The sequence below is a fragment of the Atractosteus spatula genome (assembly GCF_055471065.1).
Source record: "Atractosteus spatula isolate fAtrSpa1 chromosome 10 unlocalized genomic scaffold, fAtrSpa1.hap1 SUPER_10_unloc_1, whole genome shotgun sequence".
NCBI lineage: Eukaryota > Metazoa > Chordata > Actinopteri > Semionotiformes > Lepisosteidae > Atractosteus > Atractosteus spatula.
In genome coordinates, this window is record NW_028296612.1 from 2,089,179 (window position 1) to 2,109,196 (window position 20,018).

The 20,018-nt window shown below is 53.0% G+C and overlaps 1 protein-coding gene across 9 annotated transcripts; it reads left to right on the forward strand.

Moving 5' to 3' along the window:
* The first annotated feature begins 1,258 nt into the window (after nt 1-1,258).
* Nucleotides 1,259-19,928, forward strand: LOC148813394 (uncharacterized). Of its 9 annotated transcripts, none has more exons than XR_016086234.1 (12): nt 1,473-1,551; nt 1,888-1,951; nt 9,532-9,818; nt 10,250-10,336; nt 10,618-10,791; nt 11,018-11,247; nt 13,919-14,018; nt 14,372-14,424; nt 15,413-16,701; nt 17,042-17,320; nt 17,416-17,703; nt 18,417-19,928. XR_016086234.1 is itself a non-coding variant. In XM_088908332.1 (11 exons), the coding sequence occupies exons 6-11, from the start codon at nt 13,978-13,980 to the stop codon at nt 18,572-18,574; spliced, it is 1,140 nt and encodes a 379-aa protein (XP_088764458.1). In that variant the 5' UTR covers nt 1,259-1,551; nt 1,888-1,951; nt 7,695-9,311; nt 9,532-10,791; nt 11,018-11,247; nt 13,919-13,977; the 3' UTR covers nt 18,575-19,928. The 9 variants fall into 9 exon arrangements, 2 of the variants coding, with proteins under 2 accessions (XP_088764458.1, XP_088764459.1); XR_016086235.1 differs by having other exon boundaries at nt 11,018-11,096; XR_016086231.1 differs by adding an exon at nt 7,695-9,311 and having other exon boundaries at nt 1,259-1,551; nt 9,532-10,791.
* The last annotated feature ends 90 nt before the right edge of the window (nt 19,929-20,018 follow it).

The following is a 20,018-nucleotide window of genomic DNA, read 5'->3' on the forward strand; positions in this document are numbered from 1 at the left end:
CACAGAGGGTGGTGGGGGTGGGGAACAAGCCGTCCAGTCCATGTTGTTGAAGCCGATACCCTGGCTTCTCTCCAGACACAGCTGGGTGAGCTCCTCCAGTCAGGCCAGCAGGGTCTTCTTTACACAGAGGGTGGTGGGGGTGGGGAACAAGCCGTCCAGTCCGTGTTGTTGAAGCTGATACCCTGGCTGCTCTCCAGACACAGCTGAAAAGATCCTCCAGCCAGGCCAGCAGGGTCTTCTTTACCCAAAGGGTGGTGGGGGTGGGGCACAAGCTGCCCAGCCATGGAGCTGAAGTCCGGCTCTTAAGAAGTGGTTGGCTCCTCACTGCCCCTGTCTGAGACCCTGTCTCGTGTTCTCATCTGCACACATCTGAGCGCCGTGTGGCCAGCCCCCAGCCCCCCGACTTGCGGTGGGCGCGTGGGAGGAGAGTACAATGGAACAACACCTAGACTCTGGCTCTCTGTTATTTATAGCGCATTGGGGCACGGCCGCGTCTGTATTTTCCAGAACCGCAGGCCCGAAGCGAGCGAGGCGAGACGCGCGTCTGTGAGATCACAAGGCGGTGTACTCTGTTTGACCCCAGCTCTGGCGGTGTGATGCTGCTCATTGGTCAAGGCACCCAGTCCTGGTCCTGGAGCTCCTGTGTGTCTTAGAGGAACTCAACTCCCCTCTGTTCTTAACAAGCCCCAATACAGGCTTGCTGGCCCTAATTACACTTATTACCTGGAGACTCTGCAGACACACACACACTGACCCCTCCAGGACCAGGACTGGACAGCCCTGCTTTAAAGACCCCTGGAGACTCTGCAGACACACACACACTGACCCCTCCAGGACCAGGACTGGACAGCCCTGCTTTAAAGACCCCTAGAGACTCTGCAGACACACACACTGACCCCTCCAGGACCAAGACTGGACAGCCCTGCTTTAAAGACCCCTGGAGACTCTGCAGACACACACACACTGACCCCTCCAGGACCAGGACTGGACAGCCCTGCTTTAAAGACCCCTGGAGACTCTGCAGACACACACACACACTGACCCCTCCAGGACCAAGACTGGACAGCCCTGCTTTAAAGACCCCTGGAGACTCTGCGGACACACACACACACTGACCCCTCCAGGACCAGGACTGGACAGCCCTGCTTTAAAGACCCCTGGAGACTCTGCGGACACACACACACTGACCCCTCCAGGACCAGGACTGGACAGCCCTGCTTTAAAGACCCCTGGAGACTCTGCAGACACACACACACACTGACCCCTCCAGGACCAGGACTGGACAGCCCTGCTTTAAAGACCCCTGGAGACTCTGCAGACACACACACACACTGACCCCTCCAGGACCAGGACTGGACAGCCCTGAAGCAACGTTGAACTATGGTTTAGTGAGGGGAGACGCGAAACAAAACTATTATAACTATTTTCTGTATCGTCTATGACGTACTGTATTACACTGCTTCTGAAAACCACAATCTATATCCTGTCTTCTCGATAGGTCGAGAACACGCTTCTTCTACAGACGACCTCCGCCTCAGAAAACACTGATAAGTATGATGTTTTAAACAACACTTTTATTTTTATTCCCTGTTTTCAGCTTGTTGAGGGTTTGGGGGGGGGGGGGGGAGACACACACGGTAAATCTTTGAACACATCAAAGCCCATTCCAGCTAAGGGGACGACACATTGTTCAAACCTTATTAATTTTGTTTTCTGCAAAACAACCACAGCAGAGGGAGAGTGGTCACAACAAAGGGGCGTGTTGCAAAACATCGCGTTTTCCTCCGCTGGGGCGATATTGTATTTGTGTTTTATGTTTGACCTATCCATTAAAAAACGAAACGACTGCCGATCGACCTCGATTTTTCTTTTTTTTTCTCCGCTAAGTGTTTGAACCTGCGACCAACTTCCTGTTATTTCGGTGTTCGGTGAAGAGAAGACGCTTCATGAGGTAAGACAGGCATTTCACCTTCCTATTACCGAGAAGTTACCGGCGTACAATGCCTACAAGTTTTTAAAAAGTGTGCATTTTGTACTATAGTTTTCTTAAAGTCGCCTTTCGGGCGCAGTCTGTGACGCAGTTGGCGACCTTAATCCACCCCAGCTGAAGACACCGCTCTCTCCGCGCGGGTTTAAGGCGTCATCGCTGAGCGACCCAGCAACATCTGGAAAATAACAGTTCTATTATTATTATTATTGTTGTTGTTGACCCCTTCCTTCCGAAAATTCAGAAACCTCTGTCACTTGAGGTGCTGATTCGGGATGTTCTGAGAAGCGGTCTCTGCTTCAAGTGAAACAGAGGAGGAGGAAACCGATGTCACACTGTTGAACTCGCATTACGGCGGCTGATGAAAGAGACACAGACACTATCGACCTTTGCAGCAGCTTTGAAAAGGTGTGAGAGAGCGAGCTGCCTTCTCATCCAAAGATCATTTATAACGCAGAGACCCTGATCCCGGAGAGCCCTGGTCCAGTCAGTCCAGGGGTCTGTGTCCCCGATCCAGTCAGTCCAGGGGTCTGTGTCCCCGGTCCAGTCAGTCCGGGGGTCTGTGTCCCCGGTCCAGTCAGTCCGGGGGTCTGTGACTCTGGTCCAGTCAGTCCAGGGGTCTGTGTCCCTGGTCCAGTCAGTCCAGGGGTCTGTGTCCCCGATCCAGTTAATCCAGGGGTCTGTGTCCCCGGTCCATTTAGTCCAGGGGTCTGTGTCCCTGGTCCAGTCAGTCCGGGGGTCTGTGACTCTGGTCCAGTCAGTCCGGGGGTCTGTGACCCCGGTCCAGTCAGTCCAGGAGTCTGTGTCCCTGGTCCAGTCAGTCCAGGGGTCTGTGACCCCGGTCCAGTCAGTCCAGGGGTCTGTGTCCCCGGTCCAGTCAGTCCAGGGGTCTGTGTCCCCGATCCAGTTAATCCAGGGGTCTGTGTCCCCGGTCCATTTAGTCCAGGGGTCTGTGTCCCTGGTCCAGTCAGTCCAGGGGTCTGTGACTCTGGTCCAGTTAGTCCAGGGGTCAGTGTCCCTAGTCCAGGCAGTCCAGGGGTCTGTGTCCCCGGTCCAGTCAGTCCAGGGGTCTGTGACCCCGGTCCAGTCAGTCCAGGGGTCTGTGTCCCCGGTCCAGTCAGTCCAGGGGTCTGTGACCCCGGTCCAGTCAGTCCAGGGGTCTGTGTCCCCGGTCCAGTTAATCCAGGGGTCTGTGTCCCCGGTCCAGTTAGTCCAGGGGTCTGTGACCTCAGGTCCAGTCAGTCCAGGGGTCAGTGACCCCGGTCCAGTCAGTCCAGGGGTCTGTGTCCCCGGTCCAGTCAGTCCAGGGGTCAGTGACCCCGGTCCAGTTAGTAATGTTGCGCCCCAATTTGCTCGTATTTCTAAATGTAGCTGGGGCCTTGGGTAGCGTAAGCCCTGCAGACAGCCGTATGATCCACTCCTGTGTGCCTCCCGGTTTATATCGGGGGCAGTGTTTTACAAAACCTTTTCTAGATTTTAGGGCATCGATTGCATTGGCCGCTGTTGTTCTGTCGCTCTTTTGGCCGCTAGAGGGCGCCCAAGCGATCATTTCATTCCAGGTGTAAACCTACGCTGATGTACTGTAGCGACTGTGGAGTTTCTGAACCCGAATTGTTAGACATAAATGGCTCGATACGAGCTGTCCAGCCAGGCTGCTGAAGCTGATACCCCGGCTTCTTTCAAGACACAGCTGGATGACAGCCTCCAGTCATGGACATGGAGGTGGCTCTTTACGCAAAGAGTGGTGGGGGTGGGGAGCAGGCTGTCAAGCCGTGTTCTTGAAGCCGATACCCCAGCTTCTCTCTCTCTCTCTCTCGGATCCTCCTATCCTTTTAACTACTGACGACTTTTAAAAAGACACGGAGATCAGCAGATTTTGAAGACGCACCAGGCCTCGGGACTCGTTTTTTTTTTTAACTCGCAGTTTTCGGGAGCCTCCCGTTTCAGCGAATCATGTAGGAATATATATATATTTTTTTTTAATATCGATTCGGAAAGGGTACACGACGTTTCGATACCTCGACGCCTGAAAGAAGCGCAGGAACAGACCGTCCGAGCTGAGCGCCGTCCTTCGGATCTTCGAGGGCGTCAGGTGGCGGAACTCGTGCGCCTGGACTTCTTGAGAAAGCCCGCAGCCGTCTCACCCTGCAGCGCCCACCTGGGAAAAACTAAGGCTGCTGCTGGGAGAGGGGTGAGTGGGGCCAGCAGGGGGCGCTCTCACCCAGCGGTCTGTGTGGGTCCTGATGCCCCAGTATAGTGACGGGGGACACTGGACTGTAAACAGGCGCCGTCCTTCGGATGAGACGTCAAACCGAGGTCCTGACTCTCTGTGCTCATTAACAATCCCGGGGTGTCTCTGGAGAAGAGTAGGGGTGTCATCCTGGCTTCATCCCTCTGCTCTCCTCCCCACTGAGAGCTGGTGTGTGGGGAGCGTTCTGGCGCACTATGGCTGCCGTCGCATCATCCAGGTGGGGGCTGCACATTGGTGGTGGTAGTGGGATTCCCCCTGACCTGTAAAGAGCTCTGAGTGGAGTGTCCAGAAAAGTGCTATATAAGTGTCAGCAATTATTATTATTATTATTATTATTACAACACAAGTTACGATCTTATGCACCATGTGACACTGGAGAAGTCTTCTCGAATCCTCGTCTTCAGTGTTTTCTGCTGCCCCCTTGTGGTGATTAATAATCGACAGAGTGTCTGACAAAAATGTGATGATCCTGTATGTGGAAAGGCTTCTTCCTTTTCTAAGAACTGATCATACTAATTGCTTACGCTTATATATAGCGCTTTCCCGGACGCTCCACTCAGAGCTCTTCCCAGGTCAGGGGGATCCCCTCCAGCCCCCCCCAGTGTGCTGCCCCCACCTGGATGATGCTCCAGTCCGCTCAGCACACAGCAGCTCTCAGTGGGGAGGAGAGCAGAGGGATGGAGCCAGTTCAGAGAGGGGGGTGATTAGGAGGCCATGATTGGTAAGGGCCTATGGGAAATGTGGCCAGGACACTGGGGTAACACCCCTACTCTTTTCGAGAAACGCCCTGGGATTTTTAATGACCACAGAGAGTCAGGACCTCGGTTTTACGTCTCATCCAAAGGACGGCGCCTGTTTTTACGGTATAGTGTCCCCATCACTATACTGGGGCATTAGGATACACATGGACCGCAGGGTGAGAGCGCCCCCTGCTGGCCCCACTCACACCTCTCCCAGCAGCAGCCTTAGTTTTTCCCAGGAGGTCTCCCCTCCAGGTACTGACCAGGTTCACACCTGCTGAGCTCCAGTGGGGGGGGCTGCCAGTTGTGAGGTGCAGAGTGATCAGGCTGCTGGCTATGTATGTAGCTTGGAAAGCTGTCACCCTGAAAACCTGGGACTGACCAGCGTTATCCAGTACTGCTGCCCACCTGATGGGAGTTCAGTTCTGTTTCTGAAGATATCCTGATTTTATTCTGTGGTTGTTTTTTTAAAAAAAAAAAACAACCTCATAGTCCTTATCGGGCGTGATTGCTTTTGAAAAAAACATGTATATTTTTACCGTGACCTGTAAGCCGGTCAAAATGACATACAGAAAAACAAAAACAAACCGAGACTGGCAGATATAAAAACAGGTTTTTCGGAGCATATTTTACAGAATGACATCCACACACCTTGTCTCTACACAAAGTACCGTTTAAAAGTGAGAGAACCAGACACTGCCCACATTTTTCGCGTTGTGCCTTTTTTCTCGACTCTACAAGTCCGTTACGCCAGATTATTGCGGGTTGACTAACAAACGCAGGTTAAAGCACTATTGTTTTTCACAACACACAACAATTCTCATCTTTGCTCCACACCCCCACCACCCTCTGTGTACAGAAGAGCCCCCCTGTCCTGACTGGAGGAGCTCACCCAGTTGTGTCCGGAGAGGAGCCAGGGTATCGGCTTCAACCACACGGACTGGGCAGCTTGTTCCCCACCCCCACCACCGTTTGTGTAAAGAAGCATCCCCCCCCCTTTTCTGACTGGAGGAGCTCACCCAGCTGTATCTGGAGAGAAGCCAGGGTATCGGCTTCAACCACAGGGCTGGGCAGCTTGTTCCCCACCCCCACCGCCCTCTGTGTACAGAAGAGCCTCCTGTCCTGACTGGAGGAGCTCACCCAGCTGTGTCTGGAGAGAAGCCAGGGTATCGCCTTCAACCGCACGGACTGGGCAGATTGTTCCTGATTCGAACTGTGACCTCCTGGTGCCTTGCAGAAACAAAAAAATCAAAAAGAAAAGACTTTCCACGACAGAAGCCCCCTAAAACACAGCTGAACCTGTTTGACACGACCGCCTGGCGTCGAATGAAACTGAAACGCACCTTTTTTTGAATTCACACAGGCTGAGCTGCTCACTGGGCTCGTCAGGATGTGGTTTTGAAGTCTTTTTTTTTTCCACTGCCTGACATCTAAATAAAGCACCCGCTGCTCAGAGTGAAAGAGACCTCAGAGTCCGCCTCCCCCAGGCTCTCGTGTGAACGTGGGCAGGGAGAGTCTCAAGGCATCAGCGTTCAGACATGTGTGACCTGTGCGAATCGGTTTCTGGCGCTGTGCGCCTGTGAGATCGCGGTACCGCCTGCAGATGCTGGCCGATTCGTCGACAGTGTCTACGAGTTCGGGTCTCTTCCTTGCTTTCCTGGGCTTGAGGAGCCCTGTTCAGTTCACAGTCCGTTTTCTGTGTCTGATGACTCGGTAGTTCTGTTGGTTTTTTTTCCTCCAGAATCCTATACAGAAGCCTGATTTGTGAATTTTCCAGGTAAGGAAGCTTCCGATCGTAGTATCGTCCCGGTGAGATGACTTAATCCCCCCCCCCTCCCCCCCCACCCAAAACAAGCTGGACTGTTACAGTTAACACTGTGAAAAAAATAATGAGGAAAGAAGAGCCCTTCCTATCTCTCACTGGAGTTCTGCATAACCAATCAATCACCCTGAAATCATTCCAGCTTTCCAAGTGTTGGCGTTCTGTAAAGCGCTTTAAAGGCGCTATATAAAATCAAGTTCATTATTATAACTTGGGAGGCGGGAGCACCTGGAGGAAAAAAAAACCCGCAGGGAGAACATGCAAACTCCACACAGAATGTTCTCCACCCGCTCGTCGGTCCTAGGAGCGGGGGGGGGCGCCAACCTGCCGCGGACCCCCGCTGCCCCGCGACGCACAGCTCCGTCAGGGTAGGCGGGCAGAACCGGGACGGCCTTTTTATCGAGCAGGTCGTGTCCTCCTGTCTCACAGCACCTCCTCCTCCTCCCCCTCCCGCTCTCTCTCGGTCTGCGGCTTTCTGCTGTGGTCGCGAACTGGCAAACCTCAGGTAACCCCGATTCACGGGGCCTGCAGCCGCTTGTTTCCGGCACCCTCACCTCTGTGAGAGCAGGAACTCCAACGCCGACGCCGATAAACAATGTTTCTGCGACCGAAAATGCAGACACGGGGCCCCTTCACTCAGACAGACGAACTGGAGCCCCTGTTTTTTCCTGGGCGCAGCGCGGGCGAGCGTTCGGCAGCTCGGGTTGCAGCCAGAACTAAGAGGCGTGGACGGGCGTCACCCCTGTGACGGCTCCCCTGCACTGGCTGCCCTGCGGCTTTCAGAACAAGACTGGAAACCCTGCTGCCCTCCTCTCAGCCTGACTCCTGTTGCAACTCTGGGGCGGCTGTTTGAGTGACGGCTCTCTTCAGACTCTGGCCTTCGTTCGCTTTCAGGGAGACGGCCACAAACACCGGGAGACGCCGAGAGACACCGGGAGACGCCGAGAGACCCTGAGAGACACTAAGCTACCCTGGGAGACGCTGAGAGACACTGAAAGACCCTGAGAGACACTGAGATACCCTGGGAGACGCAGAGAGACACTGAGCTACCCTGGGAGACGCTGAGAGACACTGAAAGACCCTGAGAGACACTGAGATACCCTGGGAGACGCTGAGAGACACTGAGATACCCTGGGAGACCCTGAGAGTCACTGAGATACCCTGGGAGACCCTGAGAGACCGTGGGAGACTCTGAGAGATGCTGAGGGACACTGGGAGACTCTGGGAGAATCGGAGAGACAGTGGGAGACACGCAGAGGCACGGGGAGACTCCGAGAGACAGTGGGAGACACAGAGAGACAGTGGGAGTTCACTGGGAGAATCTGAGAGACAGTGGGAGACACGGAGAGGCACTGGGAGACATTCTGCTCTCTTGCCCCAAGCCTGTGGAATGACCCCCCCTCTTAAACAGCTCCTCCCAGACTCCAGCCGTTATCCCTGTCCGGCTCTCCTGAGGTGTGGGAATCCGTGCCCTGGGCAGGGGAGGCGTCTGATAAAGCGGTTGTTAGCATCCGGAGAGCCGCAGGGCCAGACCGCAGGGGAGGAGCTGCTGTGGGGCTCGCTGTCGGGGAGCAGGCGAGACGAGGAAGTGAATTCAACGGCTCCGCGCAGCTGTGCTGGTCCCCCGTCGCTGCAAATCCATGTGTGAAAAGAGTTGCTTCCGGGTCAGGGGTCAGGCCCAGTGGCCACAGCCTGGGCGTAGAAACTGGACACAGGCAGACCCGGCTGCCCAGAGAGGACAGGCTCAGTGACCACAGCCTGGACACAGACACTGGACACAGGCAGACCCGGCTGTCCAGAGAGGACAGGCTCAGTGCCCACAGCCTGGACAGAGAAACTGGACACAGGCAGACCCGGCTGTCCAGAGAGGACAGGCTCAGTGCCCACAGCCTGGACACAGACAGACCTGGCTGTCCAGAGAGGACAGGCTCAGTGCCCACAGCCTGAACAGAGAAACTGGACACAGGCAGACCTGGCTGTCATGAGAGGACAGGCTCAGTGCCCACAGCCTGAACAGAGAATCTGGACACAGGCGGACCCGGCTGTCCAGAGAGGACAGGCTCAGTGCCCACAGCCTGGACACAGACACTGGACACAGGCAGACCCGGCTGTCCAGAGAGGACAGGCTCGGTGACCACAGCCTGGACAGAGAAACTGGACACAGGCAGACCCGGCTGTCCAGAGAGGACAGGCTCAGTGACCACAGCCTGGACAGAGAAACTGGACACAGGCAGACCGGGCTGTCCAGAGAGGACAGGCTCAGTGCCCACAGCCTGGACAGAGAAACTGGACACAGGCAGACCTGGCTGTCATGAGAGGACAGGCTCAGTGCCCACAGCCTGGACAGAGAAACTGGACACAGGCAGACCCGGCTGTCCAGAGAGGACAGGCTCAGTGCCCACAGCCTGGACAGAGAAACTGGACACAGGCAGACCCGGCTGTCCAGAGAGGACAGGCTCAGTGACCACAGCCTGGACAGAGAAACTGGACACAGCTGGAGTTAGGTGTACGGTAAGTGACTGGAGACTTTGTTTCTTGACCAGTGGAATTGAAAGTAAACAGATGCAGAGCTACCAAATAACTAATGTAAACATAAATTAAATATAAAAAGTCACAAAATACGAAATAACCACCTCATTCACTAGAACTGCCGCCCAGTTAATAATACAGGTGACACGGGCACCTACTGGAACGTCTGTAATTCTTCTTTTATTCTCTTGTGAATCATTAGGCGTGATCGGAGGAGATGGTCTGGTGGGCCGCTGCGGGATCAGGGAGCAGAGAAAGACCCATCAAGGACACAGGCAGAAAGATGCAGGTGTGCTGCCTTTACACAAAGAGAGGTGGGAGAGCGGAACAAGCTGCCCAGCCCTGTGGCCGAAGCCGATGCCCCCCCCCCGGCTGCTGGTGAAGACACAGCTGGAGGAGGCCCTACTTTACACCAAGGGTGGTGGGGGTGGGGAACAAGCTGGCCAGCTGCGTTGCTGACAGAGTTTGCGAGCTGGGGTTAGGTGTACGGTAAGTGACTGGAGACTTTGTTTCTTGACCAGTGGAATTGAAAGTAAACGGATGCAGAGCTACCAAATAACTAATGTAAACATAAATCAAATGTAAAAAGTCACAAAATACGAAATAACCCCCTCATTCACTAGAACTGCCGCCCAGTTAATAATACGGGTGAAAACAGGTTAACAACCGGATACAGGTGAATTTCCTGTGCAGTGGTGAAGAAGGCATCCTCCAGCCAGGTCGGGGCGGCCCTACTTTACACCAAGGGTGGTGGGGGTGGGGAACAAGCTGGGATTGCGTGAGGACTCTGCTGCCACATCAGGACAAACTCTTTTTGCTACAGGTTTTGTCCTCTCCGCTATAAATAACACAGTGTGAAGCAGCCACAACAACAACAACAATAATAATAAAGGTGAAACTAACGGTTTCTGTTTTGCTAGGTGCCGCACATTAAAACCAGCGATGGACTGGGATCTTGTCCCAGGACTAGCCGGAATTGTGCCTGGATGTGCAGAGAAACGTCACAGGTGCCCATTGCTTGCTGGGACAGACTCCACCTCCCCAGTAGCCCTGTACTGGGCAAACTGGGAATACAATGTATGGCATAATATTTAAAAAAAAAAATTTTAATTAAATGTATAAAGAATTTACAAACACAACTACAACCAGAGGATCAGAAACAGGTACAAGAGGAAAAAACTCACACACAGGGAAAAAAAAACATTTAACCGCCAGAGGTAATGAAGTCAATGACGTGATCAAATTGTATTTTTTACATATATCATGTTTTCCTTGCTTTATTATGCAGAGGAATCCTACTCCGTTGGGCCCCCTGAGCAAGACCCTTCACCCCAGCTGCTCCAGGGGTGCTGACCCTGCGCTCTGACCCCCCAGCTTCTCTCTCTCCCTGTCTGTGTGTCTCCTGGAGAGCCAGCTGGGGTCTGACGACAAGACCGATTCCTCATGCAAGACATTGTATAGGGTTAGTAAAGTGATGTTGTTGTTATTATGATTATTATTATGATTATGATTATTATTATTATTATTATTATTATTATTATTATTATTATAAATGCACCAAAGATCACGGATCATCCTGCTCATGCTTCAATGCAGAGAGCACTAATCTAACTGGATAAAACCTATGAACAACTGTAAACGATATCTCTCATATAATATTAATAATAATACGAATATTATATTATTAGAAGCCTGGATGTCCGGGAAAGACGTCATGGAGAGTTTGAGGGCGGCGCTATCCATTTTCATCCGATCTGCAGTAAGGGGGTAGGATACTTTCATATTACCCGTGGGTCTCCTTTTCACGTTCCACCTGGTTTTGGGGGGCGGGGGGGCTGTACAAATTGTTTTAGCGCTATAAGTGTGACTTCACACTCGTCCAGGATTTGTTTTTTTTTCCCCTCCGAGGCAGGTTTTGGTAGGTATTTTGAAAGCGCCGCTTAATGTCGCCACTCACGACAACAAGAGCTCCGGTCCCGCCGGTGTTGCAGTCGGACTTGAAAGTTGAGCACACGGGTAGATAGCAAAATAACTCGGTTAAATGTGTAAAAAAGAAAAAGGACACGAAATAGGAGTAGCTCAGATATCCGCCGCCCGGGGCGACGCATTTTTGTGGATTGACGACTGTTTATGACGGAAGTACACGGAAATGTTTCGTCTTTTGTCATTGTACCTCATTTACTTTATGTGTCTGCTGAATTATGTGTATATATATATACGCATAAATACTCCAGTTTCATAACTCATATCTCCCACCCGTCGCTTTACACCTAGAACATGACTTAGCCCTTCAGTCGTTTGATATAATTAAACGTACGATGTCGGATATTGTAGCTTTGGGCTTCGTTGTGTTATCAGATATGAGGAGACTCCCGGGGTTTTCAGTTGTGTCTTTGTATCGTCCTGAACTTCCACGCCTCCAGGTTGGCCGGACGGCAAAAGCCTCATAAAAGCGAACATTTCTTCGCCGTTTCATAAGCGGAACCGAGGACGGAGACGTTAAATGTTTCATGTTCGCCTCAACAGTGTTGAAAAGTGTTGTTGTTTTTTTAAACAAGTAGGAGCACATTAATGACGCGGTCGGAAATGGCAATAAAGTGGGGGAAAAATGCGTTTATTATTTTGTTACACGCAACGGCCTCGCTTGAGCTTGAATATTCGTTCAATTGTCGATATAAACCAAAAAAAAAGGGAAGTATTCTGTCTACGTAGCAGGAATCAACATCCAGGCAGGGCCCTGTCAGATGACCTCGAAATGCGCTTACTTCTCCATTTTTAAAACGGGTTTGAATCCGCCATCTCGCTCGCCGTGTCAGCTGAGGGCCGATGACAAAAGTCAGGGGGCTCCGAGCACAACACAGTCCGAACACAACGGTCCCGGTTCCGTTACAATCCCGTAAATAAACACAAGACACACAAGAAGACGTCCACAAACCAAAACGCAGGCCGTCATTTCCTTTCTCCACACCAAAACAAAACAAAAAAGCAACACTTTTCGCTCCGGACACTCGAACCTGACTCAATCCCGAGAGAAAACACAAAGTCTAACGCAAGCTACCGTGCTGCTCTTGCACTTCCCTGTTTACATATAACAAACATAGATTCCATACAGAAGGGAAAAGGAGAGACTCGGACACAAAAGACAGAGTTTTGGACATGAGAGAGCACAAGCAGTAAACCCACAGGACACAACCTGTGCGAGAGAGTGCAAAGCTCATTCAGGAGGACTTGCCAGGTCTTATACAGGGAAATAGAGGTGGGACATCAAGACCACACCTCCTCTCATTATTATTATTATTATTATTATTATTATTATTATTAAGAGACAGTGCATCTGTCTCTGCTTCTTCCTGCCTGCAGTTGGAACACTGCCTGTCCTCTCTGGACAGCCAGGTCTGCCTGTTTCCAGGCTGTGGGCACTGAGCCTGTCCTCTCTGGACAGCCAGGCCAGTTTCTCTGTCCAGGCTGCGGTCACCGAGTCTGTACTTCATAAGGTTGTAGGCAGCCATGTTGGAAGAGCGTTAAATCCAGTCTTCATAAAGTAAAACACATCTAAAAGGAAGAGGAGGGTTTAGAATACTAAAGCAGACTAGGGCCGTAGCTGTAAAATAGAAATCGGATTAGACATCCAGCTCTAGAATACAACATAGAGTAGGACCTTTGTTGTAGTCTGTAATCCAGGCTAGACTAATGGCTCTAGAATAAAACCCCAGACTAGATTAATGGCTCTAGATTAAAATCCCAGGCTAGATTAATGGCTCTAGAACACAATCCAGATGAGACCCATGGCTCTAGAATAAAATCAGACTAGATCTGTAGCTCTAGAATAAAAATGCAGACTAGACTAATGGCTCTAGATTAAAATCCCAGGCTAGATCCTTTGCTCTAGATTAAAATCCCAGACTAGATCAATGGCTCTAGAACACAATCCAGATGAGACCCAAGGCTCTGGAATAAAACCCCCAGACTAGACTAATGGCTCTAGAACACAATCCAGACGTGACCCATGGCTCTAGAATAAATTCAGACTAGATCCATTGCTCTAGAATAAAATCCCAGACTAGATCAATGGTTCTAGAAATCCCAGACTAGACCCATGGCTCTAGATTAAAATCCCAGACTAGATCAACGGCTCTAGAACACAGTCCAGATGAGACCCACGGCTCTAGATTAAAATCCCAGTCTAGATCCATGTCTTGAGAATACAATCCCAGACTAGATTAAGTTCTCTAGAATAAAAGTCCAGACTAGACCCAAGGCTCTGGAATAAAACCCCAGACAAGACTCATGGCTCTAGATTAAAATCCCAGGATAGATCCTCTGTTCTAGAATAAAATCCCAGACTTGTTTAATGGCTCTAGAATTACAATCCAGACTAGATCCATGGCTCTAGATTAAAATCCCAGGCTAGACCCATGGCTCGAGAATACAATCCCAGACTAGATTAATGTCTCTAGAATAAAAGTCTAGACCAGACCCAAGGCTCTGGAATGGACCATGAATGGACCAATGGAATGGACCAGGTGGTGACTTCAGCTTGGCTGTGAGCAGCAGGACTCTAAAGGCGGCTGGTTTAATCTCCTCCACAGGTGCTCACCGGTCCCCAGCCTGCTCGGCGTCGGTGGGAGATGCTCAGCGGTCATCCTCAATGCCAGTCCACAGCACAGGAAGAGGAAGAGCAAGAGGGAGGTGGGTGTGTTGTGCAGGAGAAGGGTGGTTTTCAGGAAAGAGGCTAGTGTGAGTGTCCAAGCCTGTTTCACACAGGTCGACCAGCGACTGCAGTCGGACAAAGCAGTTCAGACTGTGGGGATCCGAAATTTCATACTGCACCGTCACCGAAGTCATTTGTCAGGCCCGATTCTTAGTGTAGAGCGACACAGCCCAGGGGCCCCGGGTTTCATTCCCATAACATTAGCTGTGTTATGTAACGGTGCTAACAGCTGTCGGGGAAAGTGAGTGAAAGCTGATCCTTCGACTAGTTTGTCTGTCCACCTGTCTGGCGGGCTGTTCTGGAGAATGATTGATCTCCCTCTCATTTTCAGCTCCTCCGCTCTATGGTCGGCCTGGATTCAGCTGCTGCCCCTGCTGACGGAGGGTGAGTCCCCAGATCTCCAGATCTCCAGATCCCCTGATCCCCTGTAGCTGGTGTCTCACCTCTGCCTCTGTCTCTCCTGACTCTACTTTTTCTCTTGACTTCTTGACGTCAAATCTGCCTCCTTTGTGTGCAACCACACAAATCACCTCTTGTTGAGAACATCAACGTCCTGTCTGGGATGTTTTGTTTGTCATTGTGGGGGAGACGGTCCTGGGGGGAGAGAGAGCTGGTGTCCAGCCCCCCTGGTCCTGAGGGAGAGAGAGCTGGTGTCTAACCCCCCCTGGTCCTGAGGGAGAGAGCTGGTGTCCAACCCCTTCTGGTCCTGTGGGAGAGAGAGCTGGTGTCCAACCCCTTCTGGTTCTGGGGGAGAGAGAGCTGGTGTCCAACCTCCCCTGGTCCTGGGGAAGAGAGAGCTGGTGTCCAACCCCTTCTGGTCCTGTGGGAGAGAGAGCTGGTGTCCAACCCCCCCCTGGTCCTGTGGGAGAGAGAGCTGGTGTCCAACCCCCCCCGCCCTGAGGGAGAGAGAGCTGGTGTCCAACCCCCCCTGGTCCTGGGGGAGAGAGAGCTGGTGTCCAACCCCCCCCTGGTCCTGTGGGAGAGAGAGCTGGTGTCCAACCCCCCCTGGTCCTGGGGGAGAGAGAGCTGGTGTCCAACCCCCCCCTGGTCCTGTGGGAGAGAGAGCTGGTGTCCAACCCCCCCTGGTCCTGGGGGAGAGAGAGCCAGTATCCGACCCCCCTGATCTCGGGGTCCCCCTGTGCCTGCTGGTGTTTTTACCAACCGATCCGTCGGGTTGTCCTAATTGGCATCTTTAATTAGGCTGCTGGTGTCAGCTGTTTCCGTGATCTGTCCAGGGTATCCCAAGCTGCTCCCCTTCCAGCAGGCTTTGTGATTTTGCGTTCGGCTGCGGTTTTTTTTCTTGCGGGCTTCGGTCCTAGTTTACCTGAGTCATTCTGGGCCTCTGTCACCCCCCCCCCCCCCGTTTCTTCAGGGCTCCTCCAGGTGTCGGCGAAATTCGGCCAGGCTGTCACCCTGCCCTGTGACGGGACCGCCCACGCGCCCGGGATTCCCGAGGACCGGCTGCACGTGCTGTGGAAGACGCTGGATCAGCACGTCTACGAGTTCGTGGATGGAACCTTCTACCCCAGTCCCGGGTTCGAGCACAGAGCCCAGATGTCCCGAGAGCAGATCGGGCGGGGGGATTTCTCCCTGACCCTCGGCCGCACCACCTTCTCCGATGAGCACGTCTACGAGTGCCTCCTGGAGGCGGATAAGGAGTACCTGCTCGCCAGCATGGAGCTGTCCATTCTGGGTAATAATAATACTACTCCTAATAATTGCTTACACTTCTGTAGCTCTTTTCTGGGCTCTCCACTCAGAGCTCTTCACAGGTCATGGGGATCCCACTACCGCCACCAGTGTGCAGCTCTTCACAGGTCATGGGGATCCCACTACCGCCACCAGTGTGCAGCTCTTTACAGGTCATGGGGATCCCACTACCGCCACCAGTGTGCAGCTCTTCACAGGTCGTGGGGATCCCACTACCGCCACCAGTGTGCAGCTCTTCACAGGTCGTGGGGATCCCACTACCGCCACCAGTGTGCAGCTCTTCACAGGTCGTGGGGATCCCACTACCGCCACCAGTGTGCAGCTCTTTACAGGTCATGGGGATCCCACTACCGCCACCAGTGTGCAGCTCTTCACAGGTCGTGGGGATCCCACTACCGCCACCAGTGTGCAGCTCTTCACAGGTCGTGGGGATCCCACTACCGCCACCAGTGTGCAGCTCTTCACAGGTCGTGGGGATCCCACTACCGCCACCAGTGTGCAGCTCTTCACAGGTCATGGGGATCCCACTACCGCCACCAGTGTGCAGCTCTTCACAGGTCGTGGGGATCCCACTACCGCCACCAGTGTGCAGCTCTTCACAGGTCATGGGGATCCCACTACCGCCACCAGTGTGCAGCTCTTCACAGGTCATGGGGATCCCACTACCGCCACCAGTGTGCAGCTCTTCATAGGTCATGGGGATCCCACTACCGCCACCAGTGTGCAGCTCTTTACAGGTCGTGGGGATCCCACTACCGCCACCAGTGTGCAGCTCTTTACAGGTCATGGGGATCCCACTACCGCCACCAGCGTGGCCATTCTGGGTAATTCCCACCTGTCGCTCTGGGCTGCAGGGAATTGTACAGTTGAGCGCGGCCAAGATACTGGCTCCTTCTTCTTGATGAAGCCAAATAAGCTCTTCCTCCCCCGGGACCCGGGATGCCACCAGAAGTAAGAGTTCAAAAAGCTTCGTTTGAAAAGGAGTTCGCTTTCAATTGGAATTAGTTACTCATTGGCCAACAGTGCCATCTAGTGGATAAATCGCCACAGTACAAGCTCCTCATTAACATTCTAATTGTTCCTAATATAGTGAAACCATATGATCTAAAACAGAAAAGACGTATTCGTGATATAATGGGAGTATTTTTGTCTTGCACGGAGGTCCCTCTTGTTCAAATGTCGAACGACGTGTGACGTTTTCGAAGTTCACGGGTTGACATGAGTCTTCCTTCATGCGTCTCGCGTCCCAAAACCCAGCTGACGTTCTGATGTTCAATCTCTCTGCTTTCAGCTCATGAAGAAAGTGTCACCCATCGGTCCGGAGCCTCTCTCTCTCTCCCTCTCCGCACTGCTGGTCCAGTAGAGGTGCTGTTTGATCCTGGAGGATCTGCCCAGTCTCCCAGGGTCTTACTGAGCAGCGCAGGGCTCCCTGGCCCCGGGTACGAGCAGAGAGTGTCGGTGCAGAACAGCTCTCTGACGCTGCGTTCCCTCACTCCAGCTGATCAGGGGAGCTACACAGTGAGGGACCTTCAGGGAAACACTATCAGCACTGTGACAGTCACTGTGGGAGGTGAGCAGGTCTACAGTAGGGTCACTAGAGGGCTCTACACTCCTGACAGAGGGGGTTCTTACAGTATATCATCCTCTGTCCTGATTGTCTTTCAGCTCACAGAGACACTGTCACCCTGCAGCCTGGAGACTCTCTGTCTGTCCCCCTGCTCACTGGAGAGCCGGTGGAGGTGCTGTTTGACCCTGCAGGAGGTGGAAACCGGACCACAGTGTGTTCTGTCCAGAACAGCACAGCCAGCTGTGTCCCCCAGTACAGAGACAGAGTGTCGGTGGAGAACCAGGAGCTGAGACTGCAGGACCTGAGGAAATCCGATCAGGGGAGCTACACAGCGCTGCTGTCACACAGCAGGAGGGCCGTCAGTATCGTGTCTCTCACTGTGGGAGGCGAGTAACTGCACAGAATGAATGGGGTCGTATTGGAAAGTCTACTGGCCCCGAAACAGAGCCTTCTCCCCAGTGTCTCCTCTGACTGACACTGACCCTTTCATACAGCTCATACCTGTGTGATAATCTCACATTCCCATTGAACTAAATACGTGAGTGCAGCTCTATACATAAACGTATTGCTCACGGTGCCCTCTAGTGGCCGCCTCCTGTCACTGCTGTCCTCTCAGGACACCTCACCTGTGACCTGTTGAATTATCCTAGACCCCCAACATGTTCTGCATTATTCCGAATGTCACTTGATGTACACCTCTAAATCCGCTAGATCCTTTTAAAAAGCCCCTGGGATTTAATCTTCCCACCTCCGTCTGGAAAGCACTCTGTTCAGTTAAGGCTGTTGACCGACCCCCAAACCAGCACTGTGTTTGTGGGCCATCGTGGGGGGGGGGGGATGAGGTGAATTGATGCACTCAGGGGAACTGCTGTCCTTGCTGTCGCCGTGCACCGTGGGAGTTGTAGTTTACAACCGTGCACCGTGGGAGTTGTAGTTTACAACCATGCACCATGGGAGTTGTAGTTTACAACCGTGCACCGTGGGAGTTGTAGTTTCCGTCAAGTGCATGCAGGACGGTCTCCCAGATGCATTTTCCCCCCTGGGGTGTTTTATAGTAATTTATAGCGCTTTAATTGATCAGAATTTTTCCTGTCCACAGGTGGAGACTCCCATTTCTTGTACCTCTGGAGCCTGGTCCCCGTGGCGCTGCTGCTGCTGGTGCTGGGAGCCGGGCTAGTGCTGTACAGGAAGAGGCAGGGGCGCTGCTCGGAATCCGCAGTGAGATACTCTCCGGGGAATAACATGGCGGACGGCTAGATGGCGGAGAAGCCCAGAGCCGGGAGAGAGAGAGAGAGAGAGAGAGAGAGTCCAGGCTGTCGTGAGCGACCCGCCAGCGTCTGGTTTCCGTGTGTATTGGGGTGAGGCTGTACCCCAATGCGCACACACACACACAGACTTCCCAGGCTGTTCACAGATGAGGAGACCCGATCCCGGATCACGGAGCCGCACGGCCCGGCAGAACCGCCCAGGGACTGACACCCTGTTCCGCCAGGCTTGTTTGTAGCAGTCGCTCTGACGCTGGTGACCTGTCCCAGGAGGGTTTGTCTGTCTACACCAGGGGCTGTACTGTGGCACTGGACCCCAGTCCTGTGGGTCTTATAGCTCAGGGGACCCCAGTCCTGTGAGTCTTATAGCTCAGGGGTCCCCAGTCCTGTGAGTCTCATAGCTCAGGGGTCCCCAGTCCAGTGAGTCTCATAGCTCAGGGGACTCCAGTCCTGTGAGTCTTATATCTCAGGGGTCCCCAGTCCTGTGAGTCATAGCTCAGGGGTCCCCAGTCCAGTGAGTCTCATAGCTCAGGGGACTCCAGTCCTGTGAGTCTTATATCTCAGGGGTCCCCAGTCCTGTGAGTCTCATAGCTCAGGGGACCCCAGTCCAGTGAGTCTCAGCTCAGGGGTCCCCAGTCCAGTGAGTCTTATAGCTCAGGGGACCCCCAGTCCAGTGAGTCTTATAGCTCAGGGGACCCCCAGTCCAGTGAGTCTTATAGCTCAGGGGACCCCAGTCCAGTGAGTCTTATAGCTCAGGGGTCCCCAGTCCAGTGAGTCTTATAGCTCAGTGGTCCCCAGTCCAGTGAGTCTTATAGCTCAGTGGTCCCCAGTCCAGTGAGTCTTATAGCTCAGGGGACCCCCAGTCCAGTGAGTCTTATAGCTCAGGGGACCCCAGTCCAGTGAGTCTTATAGCTCAGGGGACCCCAGTCCAGTAAGTCTTACAGCTCAGGGGACCCCAGTCCAGTGAGTCTCATAGCTCAGGGGTCCCCAGTCCAGTGAGTCTTATAGCTCAGGGGACCCCAGTCCAGTAAGTCTTATAGCTCAGGGGACCCCAGTCCTGTGAGTCTTATAGCTCAGGGGTCCCCAGTCCAGTGAGTCCAGCCCCTGGGGTCCCCAGTCCAGCAGGTCTATGATGTACAGTCCTGGCTGCCCGGACAGATTGGGATCTTCTCTAATAGGAGACTCGACTGCTTCCTTGTGTCTCTCATAGCAGAAAACAGCATCAATACTCGCTACTCGAACCCCTAGCGTTCGCTCTCTCTGTGAATCGATATTTATCGGTAAATTCTCTGCTAAAGAAAGTGGCTCTTTGTCGAATAAAAAAGCAGTCACGCAACACCAATAAATATGCTCCTCCTAGTTTCTGTGCGAGAGAATTTGGGTACGGTGTGTTTGTTCACCTCAGGTGAACATGTGCAGTAACCGGGGTGTCCACT

Coding starts and splice junctions, on each gene's coding strand:
- LOC148813394 (XM_088908332.1), top strand. CDS start 13,978: ATGCCAGTCCACAGCACAGGAAGAGGAAGAGCAAGAGGGAG. Junction 14,019..14,371: donor AGAGGAAGAGCAAGAGGGAG/GTGGGTGTGTTG, acceptor TCTCATTTTCAG/CTCCTCCGCTCTATGGTCGG. Junction 17,321..17,415: donor TGTGACAGTCACTGTGGGAG/GTGAGCAGGTCT, acceptor ATTGTCTTTCAG/CTCACAGAGACACTGTCACC.